A 23,549-nucleotide genomic window follows, 5' to 3' on the forward strand; every position below is an offset into this window, starting at 1 on the left:
AACACCGTCTGTCTCTATGCAGACACAACAGACTTAGTTAAGACTTTTGTGTAAACTGTGTCTTCCATTTTAAACCCAAAGATTGTCTCATCCACTTTTAGAATAAAGCATTTAAGCTTTCCGTCAAATGATGCTGAGGAAAAAAATCTGTATTTAGGCCCTATACAGACATGAATCAGAAATATTCCTCTGCCACGTGGCAACTCGGTAAACTTGGATAGGACAGTTAAACTCTTTCCCTCTCAACCTTCTTAACAGAACAGTAAAATATGAATAATCATACACACTTCCCAGGTGCTTGTGAGTAATCATTGAGGAAACATGAATGTTTCTAGTACAGTGTCTTATATGTAGTAGGCCATCTATATTTTTGTTCATCTCTTTCTTATGTTGGTTAGTTCAAGCTGCTGTAACAAATTACCATAGACTAGGTGGACTTAAGCAATAGATGTTTATTTCCCACAGTTCTGGAGGCTGGGAAGTCCCAGGTTAAGGTGGCAGCAGATCCAGTGTCTGATGAAGGTTTGCAGATAGTAGTCTTCTCATTGTATATCCTCACACGGCAGAGAGCAAAGAGAGATCATCTCTTTCATGTCTCTTACTGTAAGGACACTAATCCCATTCAGGAGAGTTCTGCCTTCCTGACCTAATTATCTCCCAAAGCCCTCAACTCCTAATACCATAACATTGGGGGCTAGAATTTCAACATATGAATTCGAGGTATGCAAACATTCAGTTCCTAACACTCCATCTTTTTTCTTTCTTAATTCATTAATACCAATACCCGTTGCCAACAATCAGTGTTTAAAGAAACCCAAAAAAACCCTTCCCTCTTCTGAATGCTCAGTACTTTAACAGTTCTCTTTCAGAAAACTTAACATTTTTTCTTTTCAGCATAAACCTCATTTATTCTTCTGTTTTTCACAAAATGGTGTACACTAACTACTAGTAAATAAATGAGATGATTTTAGATAACCCCCCTTCACATTATTTAGTTTTCTTTTTCACAGTTTCAGGTTTTAGTTATCCCTGGTACAGTACGAGATCATATTCACACAACTTTTACTATGGTATATTGTTGTAATAGTTTGATTGTATTGTTAGTTGTTGTTAATCTCTTGCTGTGCCTAATTTTTAAATTAAATCTTATCATAGGTATGAATGTATAGACAAAAACATGGAATATATAGAGTTCAATGGTATTTGAGGTTTGAGACATCCACTGGGAGGCTTGGAACATACCCCCCCACACACAAATAAGAGGGGACTACTGTATTCATTCATTGATTTAACAAATATTTGTTAAGTATGTATTAAATCCGAAAGGACTGTTCTGAGTCTTGGGGTTATAAGTGATAGATAAATTCCTTGCCCTGTAGAGCTTAGATATTAATGGGAAAGACACCCAAACAAGAAAAGTAAGAAAGATAAAGTCAGACTTTATTAGTCAAATAGGATAGGGTATTCTGTGGTGACAATCACCAAACTTTAAGAGTGCAATATAACAAAGGTACATTTCTTGTTCATGACAAGTCAGTGGCTGGTCCAGGCAGCAATTCAAATGATTTGTCCTCAGTGTCCCAAGATGCTTCCTTCTTATAGTTCCTCCATATCAGCACATGACTCTACCAAAGAAAAGTCAAATATCAGCAAATAAAAGTTTTTACATGTGTCACTGCTGTTCCATATTTTATTGGCCGTAGCAAGTCACATGGCCATGCCTACTTTCAATGGAGTGGAAAAGTGTGAGTCTTCGTAATTCCAGTGGTAAAAAAGAACTGGATGCACCTACCACAGGTATTAAATTCTATGAAAATGTATATAGAGAGTGAGAGGACAAAGAGAGTGTAATTTTTACACAGATAATAGAACCAAACTAAACATAAGTTTTTAAGTATATCATTGTTTAAAATTATAATAAAGTATGTATTTCAGAAAAACTAGTTGATTTGAAGAAAAACATTTGATAACTTTTGTAACTAATTGGTACTCAGATATGAGAAAAAAACTGTATTAAGGTCATTCATATATGACTGATGTCTGTAAATATAGAGTTATTAAGTCTATTTGAGGATAGGAATAACAATATTTATATTGGTATCATCGATTATTTAGGCACACAGCAGGTACTAAATAAAACTCTCTTGAAGTTAATGCTCACTGTTTTAAATTCTTCTTGGTTTTCTACCTGATTAAATGTCTCAAACTATATTGTACTATAATTCTGTCCTGAGGTTTGAAATTGTCTTTCAAGGCCAATTTTTATTGTCTTTATATTAATATGTTTATATTCAATTACAGTTTAAATTTGGACCACACATGCTTAAATTACTAGTTGTCACTCTTAATTTTTCTTAGGCATTTTCCTAAACCATTGGTAAGTATTCAGTCGGATAAAAGAAAGTTGTAACACTCCTAAATGTTAGTATTTGCATCTACCATCTGCCTATTTTTTAAAAAAACAACTTTTATATTTAACCTTTGACAATGGGAAAGGATTTCACAAATTTGAATAATATGAGAAAGAAATGCCAAGATTTAAAAAAAAATGTTATTCAAGGTCATGTATGTCCTTTTTGAAGCTAGAATTATGTACTTAATTTCAAAGATAGTAGAATTATATTTTTCTTATATTTCTACTCTTCTTTTGCTTTTGACTAAGATTTATAATTTAAAAGCCAAGTGATCCAAAGAGAGGACTTAGCTATCTTTGAGTGGATAGGTCAAGAGCAAACCTGAAAAGAGTCTCCACTCTACCCAATGAACCTTCATTTCAGAGCCATCACTTCCCCACCTTCCCATGCTATGTCTGAAGCATCATCTCCATCCTATTAGTCAAAAGACTTGTCTTAAATCAGTGCCTCTTCTCTCTAGGCCGTGGATCACGTGATCCTCAGAGTCCATGCCCTTTGATGCAGTTTGCTGTTCTTGGATTTGTATGAAATTTGTTGGTTAGTGGGCAAATGGGACACAGCTGGCTTCTGATTTAGAGAGTGCCTTAAACCAGTTACCTCCTACCTTAACTTGATCGTTTAAATGGAATGCGCTACCGCTCCAGCAGAGCAGAAATGATATAAAAACTATTTCTGACATGAGTATCTTGCCTCCTGAATTGCCATGGCTACTGGTATCTCTGAGGGAAAAAAATAAAAACACAGGTTTTATAATTCTCACAAGTGGTAAACCCACTTTGCATTACTTAAGAAAAGCTTTAAATGTACAATGAGTGTTCTTAGGCTAATGACAATTGATGCCCAAAACATTACCATAATCTGATGAAACGGAATAGCAGTTTAAAAAGTAACAATTTTGTGTGTAAATTGCTGATAGCATCAACACATGCTGAGAAATTTACATATAATGGGCTACAGTTTTGGCTGAGGAGTTATTTATTTGGCCTTTCATTTGTAAATAAGACAGCATTCTTTTCCCTCCTAGGAGTATCTAGGCAGTTATTAATAAAATAATACTGATATCCTTTGTCCAGAGTGGTGGATTTGGCAAAAGCAATCTAGGATCTTGATCTTACAGGTCTTAGAATTTGGAAGAACCTCTATAAGTTATTTAAAATGACAGCGTTTTCTAGTTGAAGAGGACTGAATCTAGAGTCTGAATATTTGGATAGAGTCCCTGCTGTATTATTTTAACAATCACTTGCACAGCTTTCTCTACCAAGTCTTTACTAAAGCTGATAATGATCTGACCCCAGGGCACCTCCCAAGTCTTATTTTCGGGTCTTTACTTCTCATGTACTTTATTCCAACCTCTGTACCATATCTTGAACATTCCAGAGACATTCCCACAGCAGGTCTTTTTGTGCTTCTGTTCCCTCTGACTGGGATGCTTTTGCCCCAAATGCAGGCCGGCATTTACTGAGCAGATTCAACACGTTACAAACATGTCCTAAATGCTTTGTGTGTTTATCTTGGGTGACTCCCATAATTACTGTATGAAGTAGACAGTGACATTGGACTGATGAAGAAGTGGAGGCAGCTGGATACAGCAGAGGCAGGATTGGAACCCACAAAACCTAGGGCATGGTTCATACCTTCGCTTTAACCTCACAGATCTCCTTGAAAAGCATTTTCCTTAAAGTCGAATCTCTGTGCCTCTGTTTCTCTTTACTGTTTTATACTTCCTTACAGCACTCTCTATCTACTGATCTCAGACTTTTTATTTATTTATTTATTCCTTTTTATTTTTTTTTTTGAGTCAGAGTCTTACTCTGTCATCCAGACTGGAGTGCAGTGTCACACTCACAACCACCGCAGCCTCGACCTGCTGGCCTCAGGTAACCGTTCCGTCTCAGTCTTCCAAGTAGCTGGAACTACAAGTGTGTGCCACCTCGTCCAGCTAATTTTTCTTAATTTATCATAGAGATGAGGTCTCACCAAGTTGTCCAGGTTGGCTTTGAACCCCTGGGCTCAGGCAATCCTCTCACCTCGACCTCCCAAAGTACTGGGATTATAGGGATTTATTCCTTTTCTTCCCCCACTGAATCTACACTCTAGGAAGGAGAGGCCTTGTTCTGATTCACGTGTCTCAACGTCCCTTGTACCCAGTCAGCTCTTGACCTGTGACAAGGGCTGAAATATACTGAAGGAAGGACATAAGTTGGGTTGAAATTATGAATTGCGTTTAGACATTTTTATTCTTCAGATAGTTACTGAACACCCGCTGTGTGCTAGTCTCTACACCTAGTGTTTGGAAATAAAAAAGATGAACAAGAATCATGGGACCTCCTGCTCGCCCAGAGTTTAGAACATCATGGAAGAAAGGAGCAATATACAGGCGAATGCACGCAGGGTAAGCATTCGATTAGGCCAGACATAAAGTGCGGCAAGGAAGACAGGACTTAGAGAAAGTTGTTCCGAGGAGGTGATGTCTGAGCTGAGAAGGACAGGCTGAAGGGTAAGAGAGGAGGAGGCAGGGTTGGGAGGGACATCCAGGAAGAGGGAATGATAGAATGCCCTGAGAGAAAGTAGGTCAGTGTGACTCAGGTGACAAATGTAGAAGGCAGATCTGAACGTCGAGAGGGGAGCGGAAAGCCAGGGAACAGCCTAGCCAAGTGCCTTGAAAACTCTTCCAGGGAGTTGGGAGTTGGGAGTTTGAGCAATGTGATGCCACTGAAGGACTTTTTAAAATAAATGTGGTTTTTATAGCATCTGATACAATTCACTGCCTCCAGCTTGGTCAGTTGGCAGCCTCTCCATTTCATAGATGGAACAACTGAGGCCCGCAAAAACACATCTGAAACATCGGCGGAGTTGCTTTAGTTTTCTCAGTTACCATGTTGTGAGGGCTTCTCACTCTCCCCTCCCTCCTTCTTTCCTTTTGATTGTTATCTCTTGACAAAAATAAAACATAACACTATTTACCCACATCCTTATCTTTGTCCAAGGAACACGCAGGCACTCACACGGATTCCAGAAACCAATTCCCCTCGGCGGAAGCCAGTTGCTTCAGGGGTGGTGGGCTTTGTACATGGATGGACACCATGTGTGCGTGGAGCCTGAATTCTCTGTTCTTCTCGACGAGGAAGCTGGATTTGTACCAGGAACCTTTTATCTGAACAGGCGACTCTGAGATCTGGAGAACAGAGCCGACTTGACAAAGTGGAGAGGAGCTCAGTATTAAGTCTGCCCACGCTTTGGGCATGCGTGAGCACTCGCAGCAAAACACAGCTGGCACGGCTAATTTTAGCCTCGCCCGCCTTGAAAAGGGACCCTTTAAGGAAATATATTTTCTCTGAAACAATTTGTATTATAATGTTGCAGCTGATAGACATGCCAGAATATTATCCTTGGTGGGGAAAACTCTGCCAAGTAATTATGATTTTTGTTCTTTTTTTTTGAGATGATATCTGTAGAGTGATTAAAGCATCAATGAATCAAAATAATCAGAGAGAGAGAGACAATGGGAGAAGCAGTGGTTTTATTTATAAAGGAGCTGATAAACCTAAGGGGTCACTTCCTTTGATTTTTTACAAAAGGGATGGAATGAAAAGAGTTATTATTTCTGATAAATTCAGTTGATCCGTCCAATCTTATGACGCGTGGTGTGCTAATATTCCTGAAGTGGGCTACAGTTTCCACCAGGAAGGAAAAGGTTAGTTTCTCAACCAGGTCTTGGAATAATCTGGCTTTAGTGTGTTAACGGATTTTGCAAGCATCCGGGACACGCTTTTTTTTTTTTCCCCCGTCTTAACCAGCAAGGTTAGTTCCTCTGCCTTTTTTTTTTTTCCCGTCCTTTTCCTTTCTCCTCCTTCCGTCCTCTATTCCCTCCCATGGTCTTCTGTGTTTTGTTTAGCAGTGTGGCTTACCTTGGAACTTGGCAAGAAAAGACAAAAAAAAAAAAAAAAAAGAAAAGGCAGCTCTTGTGTAGGGTAGATGGAGGGAGGGATAAGGAATCCCTCACCGCTCGCATTTGAGTTCTTAAGGTTCAGTTCCAGCGGCAGCAGCCTTGCTGCAAAAATCGCTTTGCTATTCGAGATAGCCAGCAGAGGGAATCGGAACTTTGCTTGCAGCAGGGGTTGAAGCAGCCTTTTTTTTTTTTTTTTTCTTGGAGGAAATACTGCAGCCTTCTGGACTGCGTACGCTGCTCCCTGGAGAGGCTCTCTCGGTTCCACCCACCGGCTGGAAGGAGGGGAAGTGAATGAAAGGACAGGACAAGCCCCGAACACCATGTCACTCTGGGAGGGAGACAGCAGCAACTAAGCTGTGCAAGGTTTTTTTTTTTTCTTTTCCCCCTTTTCTTTTTCTTTCTTTCTTTTTTTTTTTCTTTTCTTTCTTTCTTTCTTTCTCCCTCTCCCTCTCTCTTTTTTTCTTTTTCTTTAAGGTGGGGAAAGAGACAAACAGGAGACAGGAAGCTGATCTGCAAGGATTCAGAGTTGTGCTCAAAGGACTTTGATTTTCCCCCCCCCCCTTTTACAAACGCTGGCAATTGACATCACTACAGAGAGCCTGGTTACAGAGCAAACTGCCTCATCCCAAGTGGACCCCGGCAACTGGGGGCATCCAGGCGAGAGCTGGGGAAGCTCTGTGTGGGTTTTTTTTTTTTTTTTTTTCCTACAGATCTCACTCCCCACCCTTTTTTGCTTCTTTTGGTGCGATTTTTTGTTTTGCTTTTTTAAAAACATTCTTGCTGTGTTGGAACTAGCGAGTGGTGGAGTCTCTGAAGCCTCATCAGTCATCGGGACTGTCAGGAATAGTGGTTTAAGAGGAAGCTCGGCCTGGGGCACTATACCCTGTCATCCAGTTCCCTGCCTCGGAGATAAAGATTCCAGCTACATGGGCAAACGCCTGGATCAGCCACAAATGTACCCCCAGTACACTTACTACTATCCTCATTATCTCCAAACCAAGGTATGGCTCAACCCACGGTCTGGCAATCAGCGTGGTATCCTTCTGCACTTGGGATGGGAAACAGACAGGCATGAGAATTGTTATTTAACTCCCAACCTCCTTCACCTCTTCCTGCTCCTTTGAAATTAGTAACCATACCAATGGAGTTAATGAGGCAGAGAAAGCCATAAGGAGAAAGCAGCAAACCCAGAATTGTAGCTTTCTCTTTCAGGAGAGATAATAGTTTCGCTGGAGTTCAGTTCCTTTGTTGTTATTTGGCAGCATGAACGGTCCTGATACTTGTAAAGTCCTTTGCAGATGGGCAGGGTTTTTAAAAAGGAGATCACAACGGTGATTATCAGGCACAAGAATATAATATCAGGGGCTTTTCTGGCGAGCTGTTCTTTGTTTGCAGCTCTAAAAGGGTTTTTCCCACTGGATGGGAAATACCAGGGTGGGTGCGACTCAAACTTTTAATCGCTGAGCATAGAATGAAAGAAGGGTGTGAGAAGGCATAGGCACCTACCAGCGTCTCTTAGAGTTTGTTTGGGTGTATTTTGATTTTTAACTTGCCTTGCCTGTTTTATTTTATAGTGAGGGCAATCAGAATGCTACAGACGGAATTAAGAGCTTTACGATTGACGTTCTTTACTTTTAGAAGCTCTGTTTTTCTGTGTTAGCTGCCTTCAGGAGGCCTGGGTCTTGAAAAGAAATGGAATGTAACTAATAGTCATTGGACTTGAATTGGTTAAATACTTTAGGCTTTGTGTGTGTGTGTGTGTGTGTGTGTGTGTGTGTGTGTGTCTGTGTGTGTGTGCATGCACGCTCTCAAATGATCATTAGGGGCCCAGAGGCTAGCCCACGTAAGTAAGTAGTGGGCAGTACCAGCCCTGAACTTTATCCTGCAGTTAAGACATGAAAGACTCTCAGGTGTGAAATCACCGCTCCAATTTGTCAATTAAATTGGACTTGATTGTGGCGGGGAGGGGATGTTGGCAGAGTTACCACCTCGAGTACATGGGTAATATTATTTTGTATTTTATTACCCAGACTCCACCGTCTTCTTAATAATAAATATGTCTAGAGTGAACAAGGCGTGCCTGAAATGATCTTTGCTGTCACCACGACTTGCTGATGTGATTAGGGCTTGGTAATTCATGCTGTAGTTATCTTTCATTTATTCTGTCTCATCAAACAATGCCTATTTGTAAACCAGACTGGCAGCAGACGTTCAGTATTACATTAAAGATTGTTGCTTTTTTTTTTTTTTTTCTTTTTCAGTTGGTCTACGATCCGCCCTGCCCCTCCAAGGTCGACTCACATTGCTTTTTGCCTTTGTGAGCATTTAGTTTGTGCTGCTGCTGCTTAAATAGACTAGCCCTCCTGGTCGGTGCCTTGAGTTTTAACTCTTTGGAGGATTAGGTAGAGAAGGCTGCCTGCCCTTCCGCAAGGAAATGGCAAAGCCAGGACAAGTTAAAAGGGGAAAATTTATAGTCATTCCTCATCCCCCAAAGAAACAAAAACAATAAACTCAAGGGTTGCGTGAAAAATATGGGACATTCCATCCCTTTTGCTCATTTGGCTAAATTTTTCCAAATGTTTCAAAAATCACGCTCTGTTTTTGGTCCTTGTGTTCTACCATTGGTATATATTCAGAAAAGAAACTTTAGAGTGAAATGAATGAAATAATTGTTTTCCTGCTTGAGATTTCTTTTAACCTTTTACTAGTAGAAAATAGTGAATGTTGTGCACATTACACCAAAGACACTGGGTGACCTATACTGGTAGAAAGTGTGTGTGTGTGTGTGTGTGTGTGTGTGTGTGTGTGTGTTCGTGTTCAAGGTAAAGAGGGTCAGTGATATGGTGAGGGAGATGAGGTTAGAACCTGAAAGATATAGAGGGGGTTTAAAAAATGCTTTGGGGTCCTATGTAGTATAGTGTTGTATAGACAGGCGGCATCTGGATCTTGTTACCTTCAAGCTAGCCAATGCCATCAACTTCTGGAACATTTTTAAAGAAGTTAGATCCATTAGGCATCCTAAGCTGATATTCGGGTAATCAGATCAGCATAATAGGGAATATAAAATCAGCTACTTTGGCCATCATGGTAGTTCGTATTGATTATTATGTTGTAAACTTTCCATAGTGCTGTGTAGTTGTCGAATATTGTTACAGTGGCTCTGAAATGACAGACATTAATAACATTCCTGGAAGCTGAAGATGTGAAAACGTGCCCTGTTTTGAAACTTGTATACAGAGGGAATGGGACAGAGGGTCAATGTGCAATCATATTTTAAAATGTGGGGACTTCTTGACAGCGTTAATACTCTGCAATGAAGCGCTATCACGTCCCAGTATAACAGGGAAACAACTGGGTTAATTCCATATCACTTCTTGTCTCTTCTACGCTTATATCTCAAAATATAATTTTTAATAACTTTGAAGGAAGTACATGCTGCTTATATTTATTCGGAAAGCCTGGGTGGAATTCATAAAATCCACTGTTCTAGCCTTGGCTTGTAGTCATAATTTAATTTTATAATCATAGCTATTTAAGATGATACTGACATGTAAAGAATACTTATGTTGCATAAAAATAGAATTCTTTGGTAGATAATCATATTCTGATGATATCATATCTTAGATTGTATCCAAAACTCATGTAGGGTTTTTTTGCCCTCAGTCCACAAGGTTTGGTTGTTGACCCTAGTTTTTTGGGGAAAATCCTTCATGAGATTTTAAAGAATCAAAATGTTTATTATTGTCTTTCAGAAAATGCACAAAATATTGAACTCTGTCTTTCTACTTAAGTATGTGTAATGATAGAATAGCTTCTATTTTTATGATAAAAATATGAAAATTGATTTGTTAAATAAATGCAAAATTTTTCCATTCTCTCAAATACATGTTAAAGTTTCAGAGGAACTTTGATACTTCCCTGCCTTCTCTGCTCTTAGTATTTTCCATTGCATGAGAACCAATCTCTCAACTTTTTTCTTTAAAAAAGTATGCTTTATTTTTTAAATAAGTTCTCAAAGGTGTAACATGTTTTATATTAGAAAAATGTACTTACTAGTTAAGAAGAAAACCCACTGGTTGATTTGTGGTCATCATGTGTAGCAATGTTATAGTGTGCTGTCTCCTCGCCTCCCATCTTAAACATTGTCATCTATTTTCTTTTTGACCAATTTTTTTTTCCTACCCAAAGAAGCTATTTCAAGAAGGAATATTACTTTTGGTTAAAGAATCATGAAGAAATCTTAGTGGCATGTTATAATATTTAAATGAGAAATATGGCTGAATAAAAAAGATAGTTTATCAAGGTCAATTTGCTGTTTGGAAGGCTACAAAGGAAATGAGCAAATTTTGGACAAAGGAGGTTCCAAAACTAGTTCTTTATCTTGATGACAAAATACAAAATGATGCTTGAGAATTCTCACCTAATATTTTTCAAGTATTCTGTTATAGCTCTTTCAAACAACCAACCTGTTGCTGTTAGACAAGGAAATCCCTGGTGAATTTCATTCTGAATTTGAGGTACTTTGGGAGGGGGTTTTCTTGGGGAAAAAAAAAATTAGTTGGACTTGAAAAGCTAAAAAAGAGTGAACACGTAGTCACAGCTTAGTGAACTGATATTTCACAGCTGAAAAATAGAAATTTCTCGCATATATAATATTTGGAAAACTTTAGTCATCTTCATAAAACTTTAAAAATCACCCAAGCACACACAGCAAGTTTCTCCTTTTCCACACCCTTACCAGTTCACTATGTTTCTACTAATCCAGCATACAGTTTCTAATCACATTGCTCTTACATCAGTTTGTTGCACTCCCTCTTTGGCCATCTGAGTCCCCAGAAGGTCTGGAAGAAAGGGGTTCAGAATAGGGGACCTAACAGGGTTACTCTGGCTGGTGGTATTCAGATTGAGTTCAGAGCCTGGTATGAAGATGGGGACAAGTGAAAGGAATAACTGATCCACTGCACATTGATTTCAGGCTGAATATTCAACCATCTGCAGCCTGATCTGCCTGCCCTCTGTTTCTGAAAGTCTAGCTAGACCCCAGTTGACTGTACCATTGAAAGAGCAAACACTTGAAAACACACAGTGAGGAGCAGGCAAAGGAAGAGAGGCTCCTGTGGGACAAAGAATATTCTAAAAGATGCGACTGTACGGATCCTTCAAAAGCAAAACAAAACAAGCCCTTCACACACGCCTTACACATGAAAATGTAGAAAATCTTGCAGAGGGAGGGAATGAGTTTAGAATTTCCTTAGTACTTCCTGCCTCAGATTTGCATTGATAGCCAGAGTTGGTAACTTGCCAGTTGTTTTAAAACAGCCTTGAAAACTCCCAAGTTCTGTTTTCCTTTGAAAGCCTGAAACATACAAAACTGGTTTTCTAAAAAATCTTCCAGCGATAGAATTTTTAGGTACAACTCCAAATATTTTCTTTCGCTTCAGGGGGGTAATATGATAGCATGAAACTAGGATACATCTTGTTTGTCTCATTTGAGAATGTATAGAATTTTAATTGGTTTTAAATAAGAGAAAAACACCAAGAGGACACCTTCTTTTTAAAGTTTTTTTTTTTTTTTTTGTCCCCTTTTTCTTTACTCCAAATCATCATTATCAGTAGGGACTGGACACAGTTCCAAGACATATCTTGCTATTTTTTTTTGATAATGTAGTCATTGTTCTCACAATTGAGTTCCTACTTAAAAGTTTGGTTCCTACTTGAAAGAAGTAGAAATGTAAAATGCTTGTTGTGTTTTTCTTCTTTCTCCCGAATAAATCAAACTTAAAGAAAACACCATGCATAGTTCTTTGAACAGCATTTTTCTAAAGCATTTTCCTTTTACTTTCTCTCAATGTGGGAAAGAAAATAACAACATTGTAACACACAATTATTTCCATGAAGCAATAAAATCTATTTGAGGACTGGGGCGTAGAGGTGGATTTCCAGAGAGGGATGTGAAAAAGAAGGAAGAATGCAAGTTCATCTCAGGTCTTTCTGGTTTCAGGAATTCTGAAAAGCTTCATTTTTGTACTAATATGAAAGTCCACAATCCTTTTTGACACTATCAGTGTTTTTGGCAAAGAGAGGGCCCAGTCACAATTATGCCCATGTCAGATTTTAAAGATCTAGTCTTTCCCTTTAGAGGAAAACTTTGTAAATGTCAAACTTTTTATTCAGAGCAAATGGTTGATATTTATTCAAAATTGGCTTTGAGTACTACATTAAAATTGTTTTGTAACAGTCTCATAAGCCACAGCTGTATGTGATTAAAAGTGTAATATCAAAAGCATGTGAGAATAGACATTTTTACGCTATAGCTGTGGCACAGCAAGACTTCAGATGGAACTGAAGGGGACCAAGAGAAAAAATGTATTCATGTGGTGTAATACGTGTGTTGAGGAGATGTGTTGCTATTTTTTGCAGTAGTGGGAAAATGTTGAACTATTTTGGATGTGCTTAAAAAATATGCTTTCTGAAAACAGAAACAGACAGATAGCGCCATTTAAACAAAATATGGAGTGGATAATGCCATTTAAGTTAAAAAAAACAACACATAGGTACTGAATGGATCTGAAACCCATTCAAATGGCAGGATGAACATTACTTCCATGGAGCACGCATTCAAAAGCAAAAGGGACTTTCTCATTTCTGTTTTGAAATGATAAATACTTTTTTTCATTGTGTTTGCTGCTTTAATCTGTGGAGCTATTGTAAGAAAACCTTCAGGCCATTCCTACCTAAAGGAAAGTAGTAGGTAATCAGGGCCGGTGACTCGCAGTGTATTTCTTTTTAAAGATGTTTGGAAATATAATATTCAGTTTTGTGTAAATATTACTCTTTTCTCACCATTGTTAAAAATCACAGTTACACAAGGACACATACCTTTTGCCCCTATTTCTTTAAGTAGGGATGTTACAGCAAAGAGGTTTCTGGGGTTTGTGAGATACTTTAACAGCAGTGTTTTTGAAATAATATTTGATAATGAAAACTATAATCTCTAGCTTTCTAGAGATAGTAACCCTATAGCATTAATAATACTAATAGATATCTATGGGATTGGTTAGTAAGTGATTGTTTAGAGAGCCTTGTAAAAGCCTATATAGTTGGCTGTTAGTTTTCAGATTTCAAATTTGAGGCACTAAAAAAGTAATTTTAAAAAGAAAAAAAGAGGCATGAAGAGAGGTGAACTGAATTTTGTTTGGCTTTGTTTTTAATTGTTTTTCTTTCAAGTTGATATTGGCAGATAATTTGTGCACATGAAAAAATTTTTGTTTTAATCCATGTAGGTTGATTGATTAGGAACTATACACTGTGTGAAATCAGATATATGAATAAAGTTTTTGGTAATTCCAAACTTCAATCTCCAATAGATAGCCAGTATCAAAAGTATGAATCATTAAAGATAAGATATGGATTCAGCTTTGTGGGGGGAATTCTCTGATTTGTATGCCAATGCATTGGTTTCTAGGTCAGGTTCATTCACTAAGATCTCTTCCAGGTGTAGCATTTGTGACTCCAGTTGAGAAAGATGAATCTGCTTTGGTGTCTTAGTGGCACTGGAAGGTGTCCTCAGTTCTGTGTCATTCATGAGATTTCATTTGGCTCCCCAGTGCTTTCTACAGAGCAGATCAAATACTTGTTTATTGGCTCACTGATGATTTGACAAATTTCACCACCCAGATTCTTTGCCACATCTAAATCCAGTGCACCAGAAGAAACACATCCGTTGCTTGGGAGTTGGGGAGAGCAGTTCTCAAGGGTGGGACAAAATGACAGACATCATTTTTTTTTTTTTTTGCTAGCTTTGTTACGGTGACTAAAATTTTTTTCTTTTGAGTGGGTAAGATTAAGGCTTATTTAAAAACTTAATAGTGGTAGTGTGATGCTTTACTTTTCCTCATTTAACTTTCTCTGTACAGCTGGTGTAAGCAAATGGTTATACATAAGTTTGGCTAAACTGGTTGCATTAATGAAGGAAATCAGGATTGCCACATGAAGATACTGGCAACCTTAGTTTCATGAATGATTATAAGGAGGTACTGTAAATACACTCACTGAAATAACAGTTGATAAATGAAATATAATTTTGATTGGACTTACAAATCTTTGAATCTCAGAATAGCAGCCTTGAAAACATGGGGCCTAAATATTATAGTTACTATAGTACTCGTATACAGTATTATAGGAGGGAAAGAATAACTTCTCCAGGACTTATAAACAAGAATCTTTTCTTCTTTTTCTTGCAAGATACCCTTCTTGTTTCCCAAAAAGCATCTGTTAGCTGAATTAATAAAAGTAAATGACATATAATGTCCCATTTAAAATTATTTATTATTATTATTTGAGTTGGAGTCCCACTCTGTCACCCAGACTGGAGTGCAGTGACACACTCACGGCCACCCCAGTGTTGACCTGCTGGACTCCAGTGATCCTTCTGCCTTAGCCTTCCAAGTAGCTGGAACTACAGGTGTGCACCACCACGCCTGGCTAATTTTTGATTTATTGTAGAGATGAGGTCTCGCCTAGTGGCATGGGCTGGTCTCGAACCCACAGGCTTAGACAATCTATTCACCTCGACTTCCCAAAGTGCTAGGATTACAGACTGATCCACTGAGCCCAGCCATTTATTAAGCTTTGAAACTCACACATTGTTTTTATATAATTTAATGTATAAATTGCTTTTATGCTAGCTACAATAACATGTATATTTGGAGTATGAGACAAGGAATATAATCCTTTGGGAAAATTTGTTTGTATTGATACCAGTCTGTGTTCATTCTTTCATTTGTGAAATGGGAGCAATGACCCTAACCTCAATAAAAATTACAATGGCCCCTGCTATGGAAGGTATAAAGTCACTAAGCTGTTCAGAGAAGGATGATCCATAAATAAATATCAGTGTTATCATTTTGGAAGCGCTAGTGCATATTTATATTTACTTTATTACAGCCTCAATTTTGAAGGGTCAGGCTCTCAGTTTAAAACAGAAAAGAGTATAGGAGCTCCCAAATGTGTGAAAAGCCATTTTTACTTGCTGGAACATAACCCTTCACCAGATTGTCATTAAAAATTATATTGTAGGCCAGGCATGGTGGCTCACACCAATAATTCCAGCACTTTGAGAGGTCGAGGTGAGAGGATTGCCAGAACCCACCGGTTCGAGACCAGCCTGGGCAACCTGGTAAGACCTCATCTCTATAACAAATCAAAAAATTAGCAAGATGTGGTGGCACATGCCTGTAGTTCCAGCTCCTTGGAAGGCTGAGGCAGGAGGATCGCCTGAGCTCAGTAGGTCGAGGCTGCAGTGGCTATGAGCATGCCACTGCACTCCAGCCTGGGCAACAGAGTGAGACTCCAACTCAAAAATTAAAAAAAAAATTATATTGTAGAAGAATATTTACTGTGGGAAAATGTTTACCATACATGAAATGGTTAAAACAGATAACTATATTCCCAATATTATAAAAGCATAGAGAATACAAATATATGCATATGAAAAAGCTTAAACGAAATACATCAAATTCTCAAAGGAGAACAAAATAAATTAAATGGAATACAAAAACTAGACTAGACTACACACTTAGTCAAGGTAACCCGAGACTGCCTTTTCCTGGTGTTGAAAGTGAGATATAATAGAAGAAAAGTAAATCTAATAATATTACATTTTAATTTTTTATTTATTTTTTGAGTTGAAGTGTCACTCTATCACCCAGGCTGGAATGCAGTGGCACACTCATAGTCACCCCAGCGTTGACCCACTGGGCTCCAGTGATCCTCCCGCCTCAGCCTTCCAAGTAGCTGAAACTATAGGCGTGCGCCACCATGCCCGGCTAATGTTTTGATTTATTGTAGAGACGAGTTCTCGTCATGCTGCCAAAATTGGTCTCGAACCTGTGGGCTCAGGCAATCCACTCGCCTCGGCCTCCCAAAGTGCTGGTATTACAGGCTTGAGCCACTGTGCCCGGCCCTAATAATATTTTAATTATCGATAGTAAGAGTTTTAGGAGTTAATTTTAAAATTTGTGCTTTCCTATCATTGAATGGTTAGGTTAAGAAATTGGTAATTTTACATTCAGCAAACTAGCTGCAGATGATTTCTTGCTTATCCCACTCTTAGCTGATAATTTTCAAGCTGAATATGGCTCATGCATGGAATTTAATGAGGATGTCTTCCTATTGCTTTTTTTTTCAATATTGTGTACTGCTATTTAACTTAGTCATTTTTGCTGATTGATGACAATTTAATGAAAAGGGAAATGGAAAACAGAATGCTAACTATCTGGTTTTCTGGAACTAGTTATCTTAAATGCTTTTCTTATGTATGTGAGTCATTTTTAAAGCTAATGTTGATATCTGTGAATTCTCATGTTCCTTCTTTTAAAGCATATCAGTCACATAAATTGGACATTGATACCCTAAGTGCAACTTAAAACTAAGATATCGGCCGGGCTCAGTGGCTCAGTCTGTAATTCCATCACTTTGGGAGGCTGAGACGAGTGGATTGCCTGAGCCCGCTGGTTCGAACTCACCTGGGCAACTTGGTGAGACCTCGTCTCTACAATAAATAAAAAAATTAGCTGGGCGTGGTAGCACACCCTGTAGTTCTGGCTACTTGGAAGGCTGAGGCAGAAGGATCACTGCAGCCCAGCAGGTTGAGGCTGCGGTGGCCGGGAGCGTGCCAAGGCACTCCAGTCTGGGTGACAGAGTGATACTCCAACTTAAAAAAACCCCAAATACCAAAAAACAAAAATCTAAGGTATCTTTGAATTCAAATATATTTCTAAACTACCGAATAGTTTTGAGTGTAGAAAATATTTAAAGAAGTACATAAGAGGGTTGGAATAATTTTGTTGACATCGTTTGCTGGTAATTAACCTCATCTTCCTGTTTATTAAGATTTTCAGAAATTTTTCCAGTAAACATATGACATACCTTTGATGTTTATTTTCTTCTTGAAAGAGGAGAAAACCACATTTTTTTCTTCTGTCACTTGGTGCTAGTTCCTTGGAGGATAGTGACAACCTCTGGATTAGCCTTGGTCAACTGTGCTTTACCAATTCAGACTGCACACGTAGAAATAAGAACATTGCATTTTTAATCCAAAGCAGGCAGAGAATCCTCAAAAGAATACAATTTGGATGTTCTTTTTTCCATTCGTTCCAAAAAAGTAACGGCTGCTTTTAAACCTCATTATTCACCTGACTAGGACAATTTGACTTCATGTTAGCAGTGGAAGTTTCACTTTCTGCTTATTCTTGTTGTGTTTAACTTTGTTGAGAAGTTGGAAAATCACAAGAGGAAGCCAATGGGAATTGGTCAATGAATGTGGAAGAACTTTTCTTCAAGTTTTATGACTTCCTTTAACAATGGAGGAAGTGCAGTCATTTTAAAACCTCCATGTTTTCTAGACACTGTTTGAGGCCTCCATCCCACATCCAAAGAAATATATTAAAGTACACTAACATTCCACACCAAATTATATCTTTTTACAATCAAAGATTGAAAAAGGTTTTATAATTTTGCTCCAGAAACTCTGAGTGCAATTAGATTTATTTATGCATGTCTGTGAATGTGGCACCATCATCATGCATATGTGAGTGTTCTTACAAAGTGAAAAAAAATCTAATCTACAAATCTTTTTGAGGTACAAAGAGATTATCAGAAGGCTAAGTGGAGCCATGAATAAAGTTGATGATGTGTTATGTTTTGTAGATATGTAAATAAATGCTAATCAATTTTAGTTTTGCAGTTTTCTTTTTAGAATTTGTAGGCCATGTGTTTTTTATCCTTGTACCAGTGTTTCTGTGGATTCTTAAAATGGCCAGAAAAGTTGGCCACGTCTTCACTATTGTGGCCTTTTGGCATTCAAGATATCTCTGTCGTTTAGAAATCCCAAATTTCCGGGGAGGGACGGGTGGTAGAACAGCACAGTGTATCGGAAAATGTCATTAACATTCTTTGGCTAAAATATCTCAAAAGCAGACACATTGGATTGACCTTTGGCAGTGAGAGCAACTGGGAGTTCCAGGTCTGAGCGCCAGGTTCACAGAATTTTCATTGCTCAATTGGTGAAAATTGTTTACTAGAGACAGAGCTTGAATGTAACAGGTGTTTCTCTGGGCCCCCAGTTTAGGTGTACAGGCAGGAGACAAAGCAATGAAACAATGCTTAGTCTCTGGTGTAATCTTTCTAAATTCTGTCTCAAAATAGGGTCATGAATTTTTTAAATATATATTCACATTGCCACCTCCTCTTGTTCCCCAGTTTCCATGGATATTCCCCTAGGATAACTTCTCTTGCTGTCCAGAGTCTCTCTCAAACCTAGAAAATCTGTGTGCCTTGTAAAGAATGTATGTCTCTACAGGTATTCACACTCTCATAAGTAGTTGGCACCCGAAGATAGTGTTTCTCCAGCCATAAGCTAAGCATGATAGCTTCCTTCATTTTAATTCTTATCCCAGTATTACAAGAAAATCAAAATCCCAAGCCCAGACATGGCCATCTGCTCCCTTCATATTCAGGAAGGAATTTCTCTCTCTCTCTCTCTCTAACTCCATATATATCCTCATACCTGAAAATTTACTCTCTCCACCCATCCTGGAGGGAGAATTCTCTCATAATCAGGCTATGTTTTGATTTTCCATCTCATTACTCAATTTTTCTTCCTAGCCCTCTAGCCAGACCTCACTGAATTTCCTCAGCAGATGCAATGAACCAGCTTTGATTGTCTTTCTTATACATAAAACAACACACACACACATACACACACACACGTTCATATACACACACATGCACACACAGGCACCTACATTCCTAAAAACTGTAAGAATTATTTTAATGGTTCAGATTTTCTCTGAGACCAAAATGATCACAGACAAGTATAGAGGGGCAAAGTTATCTTAAGGAGACACACCTATTCTTTCCAGTTATAATAATTTTTTTTTTTTTCCTGCTAGTTGGTAGTACAGAGGGGGGAGGTTTTCCAAACTAGGCATGACTGATAATTGTTACTTCCTCTCAGGAGTAGTATCTTCCTATGATCTGGACATATTGACAGTGTATTATGCAAGTTACATATCTACCCTCTCTTTTCCTGTCATTCTTGATAGCATCCCTTAGAAGTCTTATTGATTGATTCTAATTTTTCCCAAATAATATTATAATAGTTGTTTAAACTGTGGAGAGTCTAATGATTCTCAAAGCTTTTAGGGATGAGACTGTCAATAGCAGGGCAGGAAAAACGGAAAAGATGACAGTTTTACAACTTTAATTTAACCAGTGATTTATGAGAAAGATCAAGCAAAGAGAGGGCAAAACAGAAAATGAACTAAAACAGAAGGCTAATGGTATCAGGTCTTAACCCACTTTCTGAATGTTTCTAAAATTTGGCAGCTTGTTTTCCTTTCCAAAAGCAAAGGATAAGAGCTGCTTGGCCCGGGCTTGGTGGCTCAGCCTATAATCCCGCGCCTTTGGGAGGCTGAGGTGAGTGGACTGCCTGAGCCCGCGGGTTCGAGACCCGCCTGGGCAACTTGACAAGCCCGCATCTCTACAATAAATAAAAAAAATCAGCCGGGCGTGGTAGCTCATGCCTGTAATTCCGGCTACTTGGAAGGCTGAGGCGGAAGGATCGCTGGAGCCCAGCAGGTCGAGGATGCGGTGGCCGGGAGCGGCCACTGCGCTCCAGTCTGGGCGACAGAGTGAGACTCCAGCTCAAAAAAAAAAGAGCTGTTTGGGAAGGAAAATGTTTACAATTAGAAGAACAATCTTTGTTAAAAGTTTTCCTGTGATTAGGACACAACTTGAAGTGTAGGAGTCATGTAATTGAGACCCTTAATGTCCTGTGTAGAAAATTAATGCTGATGTGACCAATTAGTGCTTTGTTTTGGTCTTTCATATGTTGCCGCACTCAATAATACCCAGCATTTGCTTTTGTTGTTTGGACTAACTCATCACTAGTACTCTAGAAGGACCTGAAAATAGCCTCACTGATGCACATGATTGGAAAGAGGAGTGCTTTTCAGAAAAAGTCATGGGAATCATATAGTTAAATTTCGCAACATAAAACAAATCATATAAAATCAGTATATGCTCAGAACTATAATCAGGGGTGGTGTTGTTTTTCTGAGGCGAAAGGATCAGCTTTTGAGGAGGGAAAAAACAACAACATTAATTATGAAGCCAGCAAAGCTATATTGGCATGAGAACCACACAAGGGAAATTGCTAATTAAACAACAGTGAAGTCTGAGAGCCACTGATGTGCCTGGGGACCCAAGGAGTAGGTCAAATGAGGCTATCTTTGCAGTCATACTTACTTGCTTTGAAGTCTAGCACAAGCATATGTTAGAGAGATAGAGCCTGATAAAAAAGTGTCTAGATTTCAACATGGTCCTGAAAAGACTAGCAATTATTGTTATTATTTATGATCCATCTTTTCTGCCAATTTCATTGTACTCCTGTCTCCATCCATTTAGGGTGGTTGTCTGATATGACCTTGTAAAAGACATTGTGTCTTCTACATCCCCCTGCCTTTTCCAGATTGTTTTTCCTAGGGCTACTTCTTTTATTTCTTTGTCATAGCTTCTGCTTCCCTTCCCCTTTCCTTCTTATTCTCTTATTCTCAAGTTTTCTGCTGTGAATTTGCCTTCTTTGCTTCCTGTCCTTTGATCCTTAAGCTCTGCTTCCTTCTTTTTGCTTTTTTCAGACTTTGGTCCTTTTCTTTAGTCCTTTTAATTATTATTTTTTTCTATCTCTTATAAGATAGAGTGAGATTGGGTTTTGATTGTTTTTTTTTTTTTTTTGCTTGGTTGTAAATTTATTTGTGACTTTTCAAACATATTTGTACTCTTTAGAATCATATTTGTGTTAGAGTTAGTCTGTGAACAATCTGAGGACTAGGACTATAGTTCTTGTCTTTGAATGTCACTGCAGTATTTAGTATAGTGCTCGATGTAGACTGAGGTCATAAGAAAAGGTTTTCAGCATGAATTAATCTAGCTTGTTCTGTGTGACTTGTGTATCACTCCATTGCTGAAGGCAATGCTTTCTTGAACCAGAGTTGCTTAATGTCATCTTCATCTCTGTGACGCTTTATGTCAAAAAACATTTTGTGTAGCAGAAATAGCTCTTAGTAAAGTGTCCCTCTTTACAGGTTCAGATTGATGCAACTTCTCAGCGCCCTAACTTTTCCCCCTGAAGTGTGTGGATCACTTTAGCTAGGTACCCTAGGGCTATTGGCTTGCATTGGGTTACATCCCTAGCTAATGGGACTTACCATGGAGCAGAAGATGGGTTAAGTCAGAAACCGTAAAAGAAAAAACAAGAAAGAAAGAAAGAAAAGAAACCACCATAGTGCTGCATTCCAGGATGCTGGCAAGAGAGTCAACACACGTGCCAACTCAGTAAGGGGCAGAAGTGGATTTCAAAGACAGACTAAGTAGCCAGGATTTGAAGCTGGAGGGGTGAAATAAACAAGTAGGTCAGGACTAAATGGTGGTGGTGGTGGTTTGGAGAAGCAATTCCTGAGCAATTGCCAAGAATATCAGCCTTTATATGTGGCTTCCTTTTATGGGTTGGCAGAAAGTTGGGCATATCAGGATGTGAACTTAGCTTAAAGAGCTAGGAAATGAAGTGAATGTTAGGCTCATCTTTTTGTCAGTTTTGCTCATTCAAAATCCAAGATCTTGAGTAAAATCGTCATATATTAGTCCTCCCATATACCTATCCACAATAATACCCAGATAGATTTTTAACTCAGAATTTTGAAAAGACTTCAAGTTTCAATTGGCAATGACAGAATTCCCATCCTGGAAGGAAAATGCTATAGTTACTCTATACAATTAATTAAGTAGGCATAAAGACATGTCTAAATTAATGCAAGATGATATAAGATGGAATTCTGATATAAACTTCAAAGTCCTCCTAACAAAGGAATATATGAAAACAATAACGCAGTTGTGGCTAAGAGAACAAACTGTGATTTTGGTTTGGACTTCTCTTGATTTTTCCAAGTTGTGCTGAATCTCTTATGTTTGTTCTGCATTTTTTTCTCTTTCTTTTATTGCACTGAGGTTCTTATTCCCATTTGCAGAAAATAGGTTTCTATATCTATAATTCAACAAACTTTGGTAAATATAGGGAAACAATTGAAGATAGATCATGAAAATGTTAATAATATTTCTCAACATACTACACAGATCTTCAAGAACTCTCTGAAGTAACCAGTATTATTAGCAAAGTGTATGTCTTCCTGTAGCTCTTGCAAACATGCAATCGGACCTATAATATGAGATCAAACTGAATGTGTTATTTAACTGCTTTTTTCAATGACAAACATACTTTGCATATTCTCACCAAGTCATTAGATCTTCCTGTTTCTTATTGTCAGGGTTATTGTTCCTAAAGCATTTATATCACACTTTACGCAAGTGTTGCCCGTAGGTGGGCATGTGTTTTATTGCCACTAAGAATAATGCTACAATATATATTGAAGATATTTATTCAAATACCAAAAAATGAATATATGATTTTCGAATCAAATTTATTTCCTTTAGAACTCTGAGCATTGCCTTGTTGAGATTTTTTTTGGATTTATTTATTTACTTTGCACAAGGACTGACATCTTTGCTGGATTTCTAACCTCAAGATTCTGTACCCTGCATGATTGCCTGCCCCTTTGATTTTAGTGATAAGGTTATATTCTGATTCTTGGGGTAAGAAAATGAACTTCCTTATTTACGTTCACACTGAAAGGGAACGCTCACATTTGACAGAAGCAGGAGTGTCTCATTTTCTTTGTGACACTATCAAAGATCCCAACAAATGCTTGGGGTTAGCAATTCTACCATTTCATTGTTACTCCTCCATTTCTTGTGGGTTGCCCTGTGTTCCAGGTCAGTTTTCTTTTCTTTGTTTGTTTTTGCCTGTAACCTCATATGCAAAGTTTATTAAAAGGACAGCAGCAGGCAAGGACACCTTTAAGCAGTCCAAATCTTCGTAATAGGTTTAGAAGCCCACCAAAATATGTTTATCCTAGAGCAAATCTTTTTTCCAAAGAATTGTCCATCAGCATTTGTCTTTTTGCTTTATTATCTTTGTTACATGTACAGTTGTAGTTTTTGATAACCCTAACCCTTTTTAACTTGTTTGGTACTACTTGACCAGTGTCAAGTAATGTCATGGTGTATCAACT

The 23,549-nt window shown here is 38.3% G+C and overlaps 1 protein-coding gene across 1 annotated transcript in view; it reads left to right on the plus strand.

The window, feature by feature from the left end:
• The first annotated feature begins 6,682 nt into the window (after positions 1 to 6,682).
• Positions 6,683 to 23,549, plus strand: part of LOC103264548 (RNA-binding motif, single-stranded-interacting protein 3-like) — a 234,384-nt gene continuing 217,517 nt past the window's right edge. The window contains exon 1 of the mRNA XM_021714567.1: positions 6,683 to 7,364. Coding sequence (XP_021570242.1) covers positions 7,290 to 7,364 — 75 coding nt within the window. The 5' untranslated portion in view covers positions 6,683 to 7,289. The remainder of the gene's footprint in view (positions 7,365 to 23,549) is intronic.

This window comes from Carlito syrichta, unplaced genomic scaffold (assembly GCF_000164805.1).
Source record: "Carlito syrichta isolate Samal-C Ts95f unplaced genomic scaffold, Tarsius_syrichta-2.0.1 Scaffold305678, whole genome shotgun sequence".
Classification (NCBI taxonomy): Eukaryota; Metazoa; Chordata; class Mammalia; order Primates; family Tarsiidae; genus Carlito; species Carlito syrichta.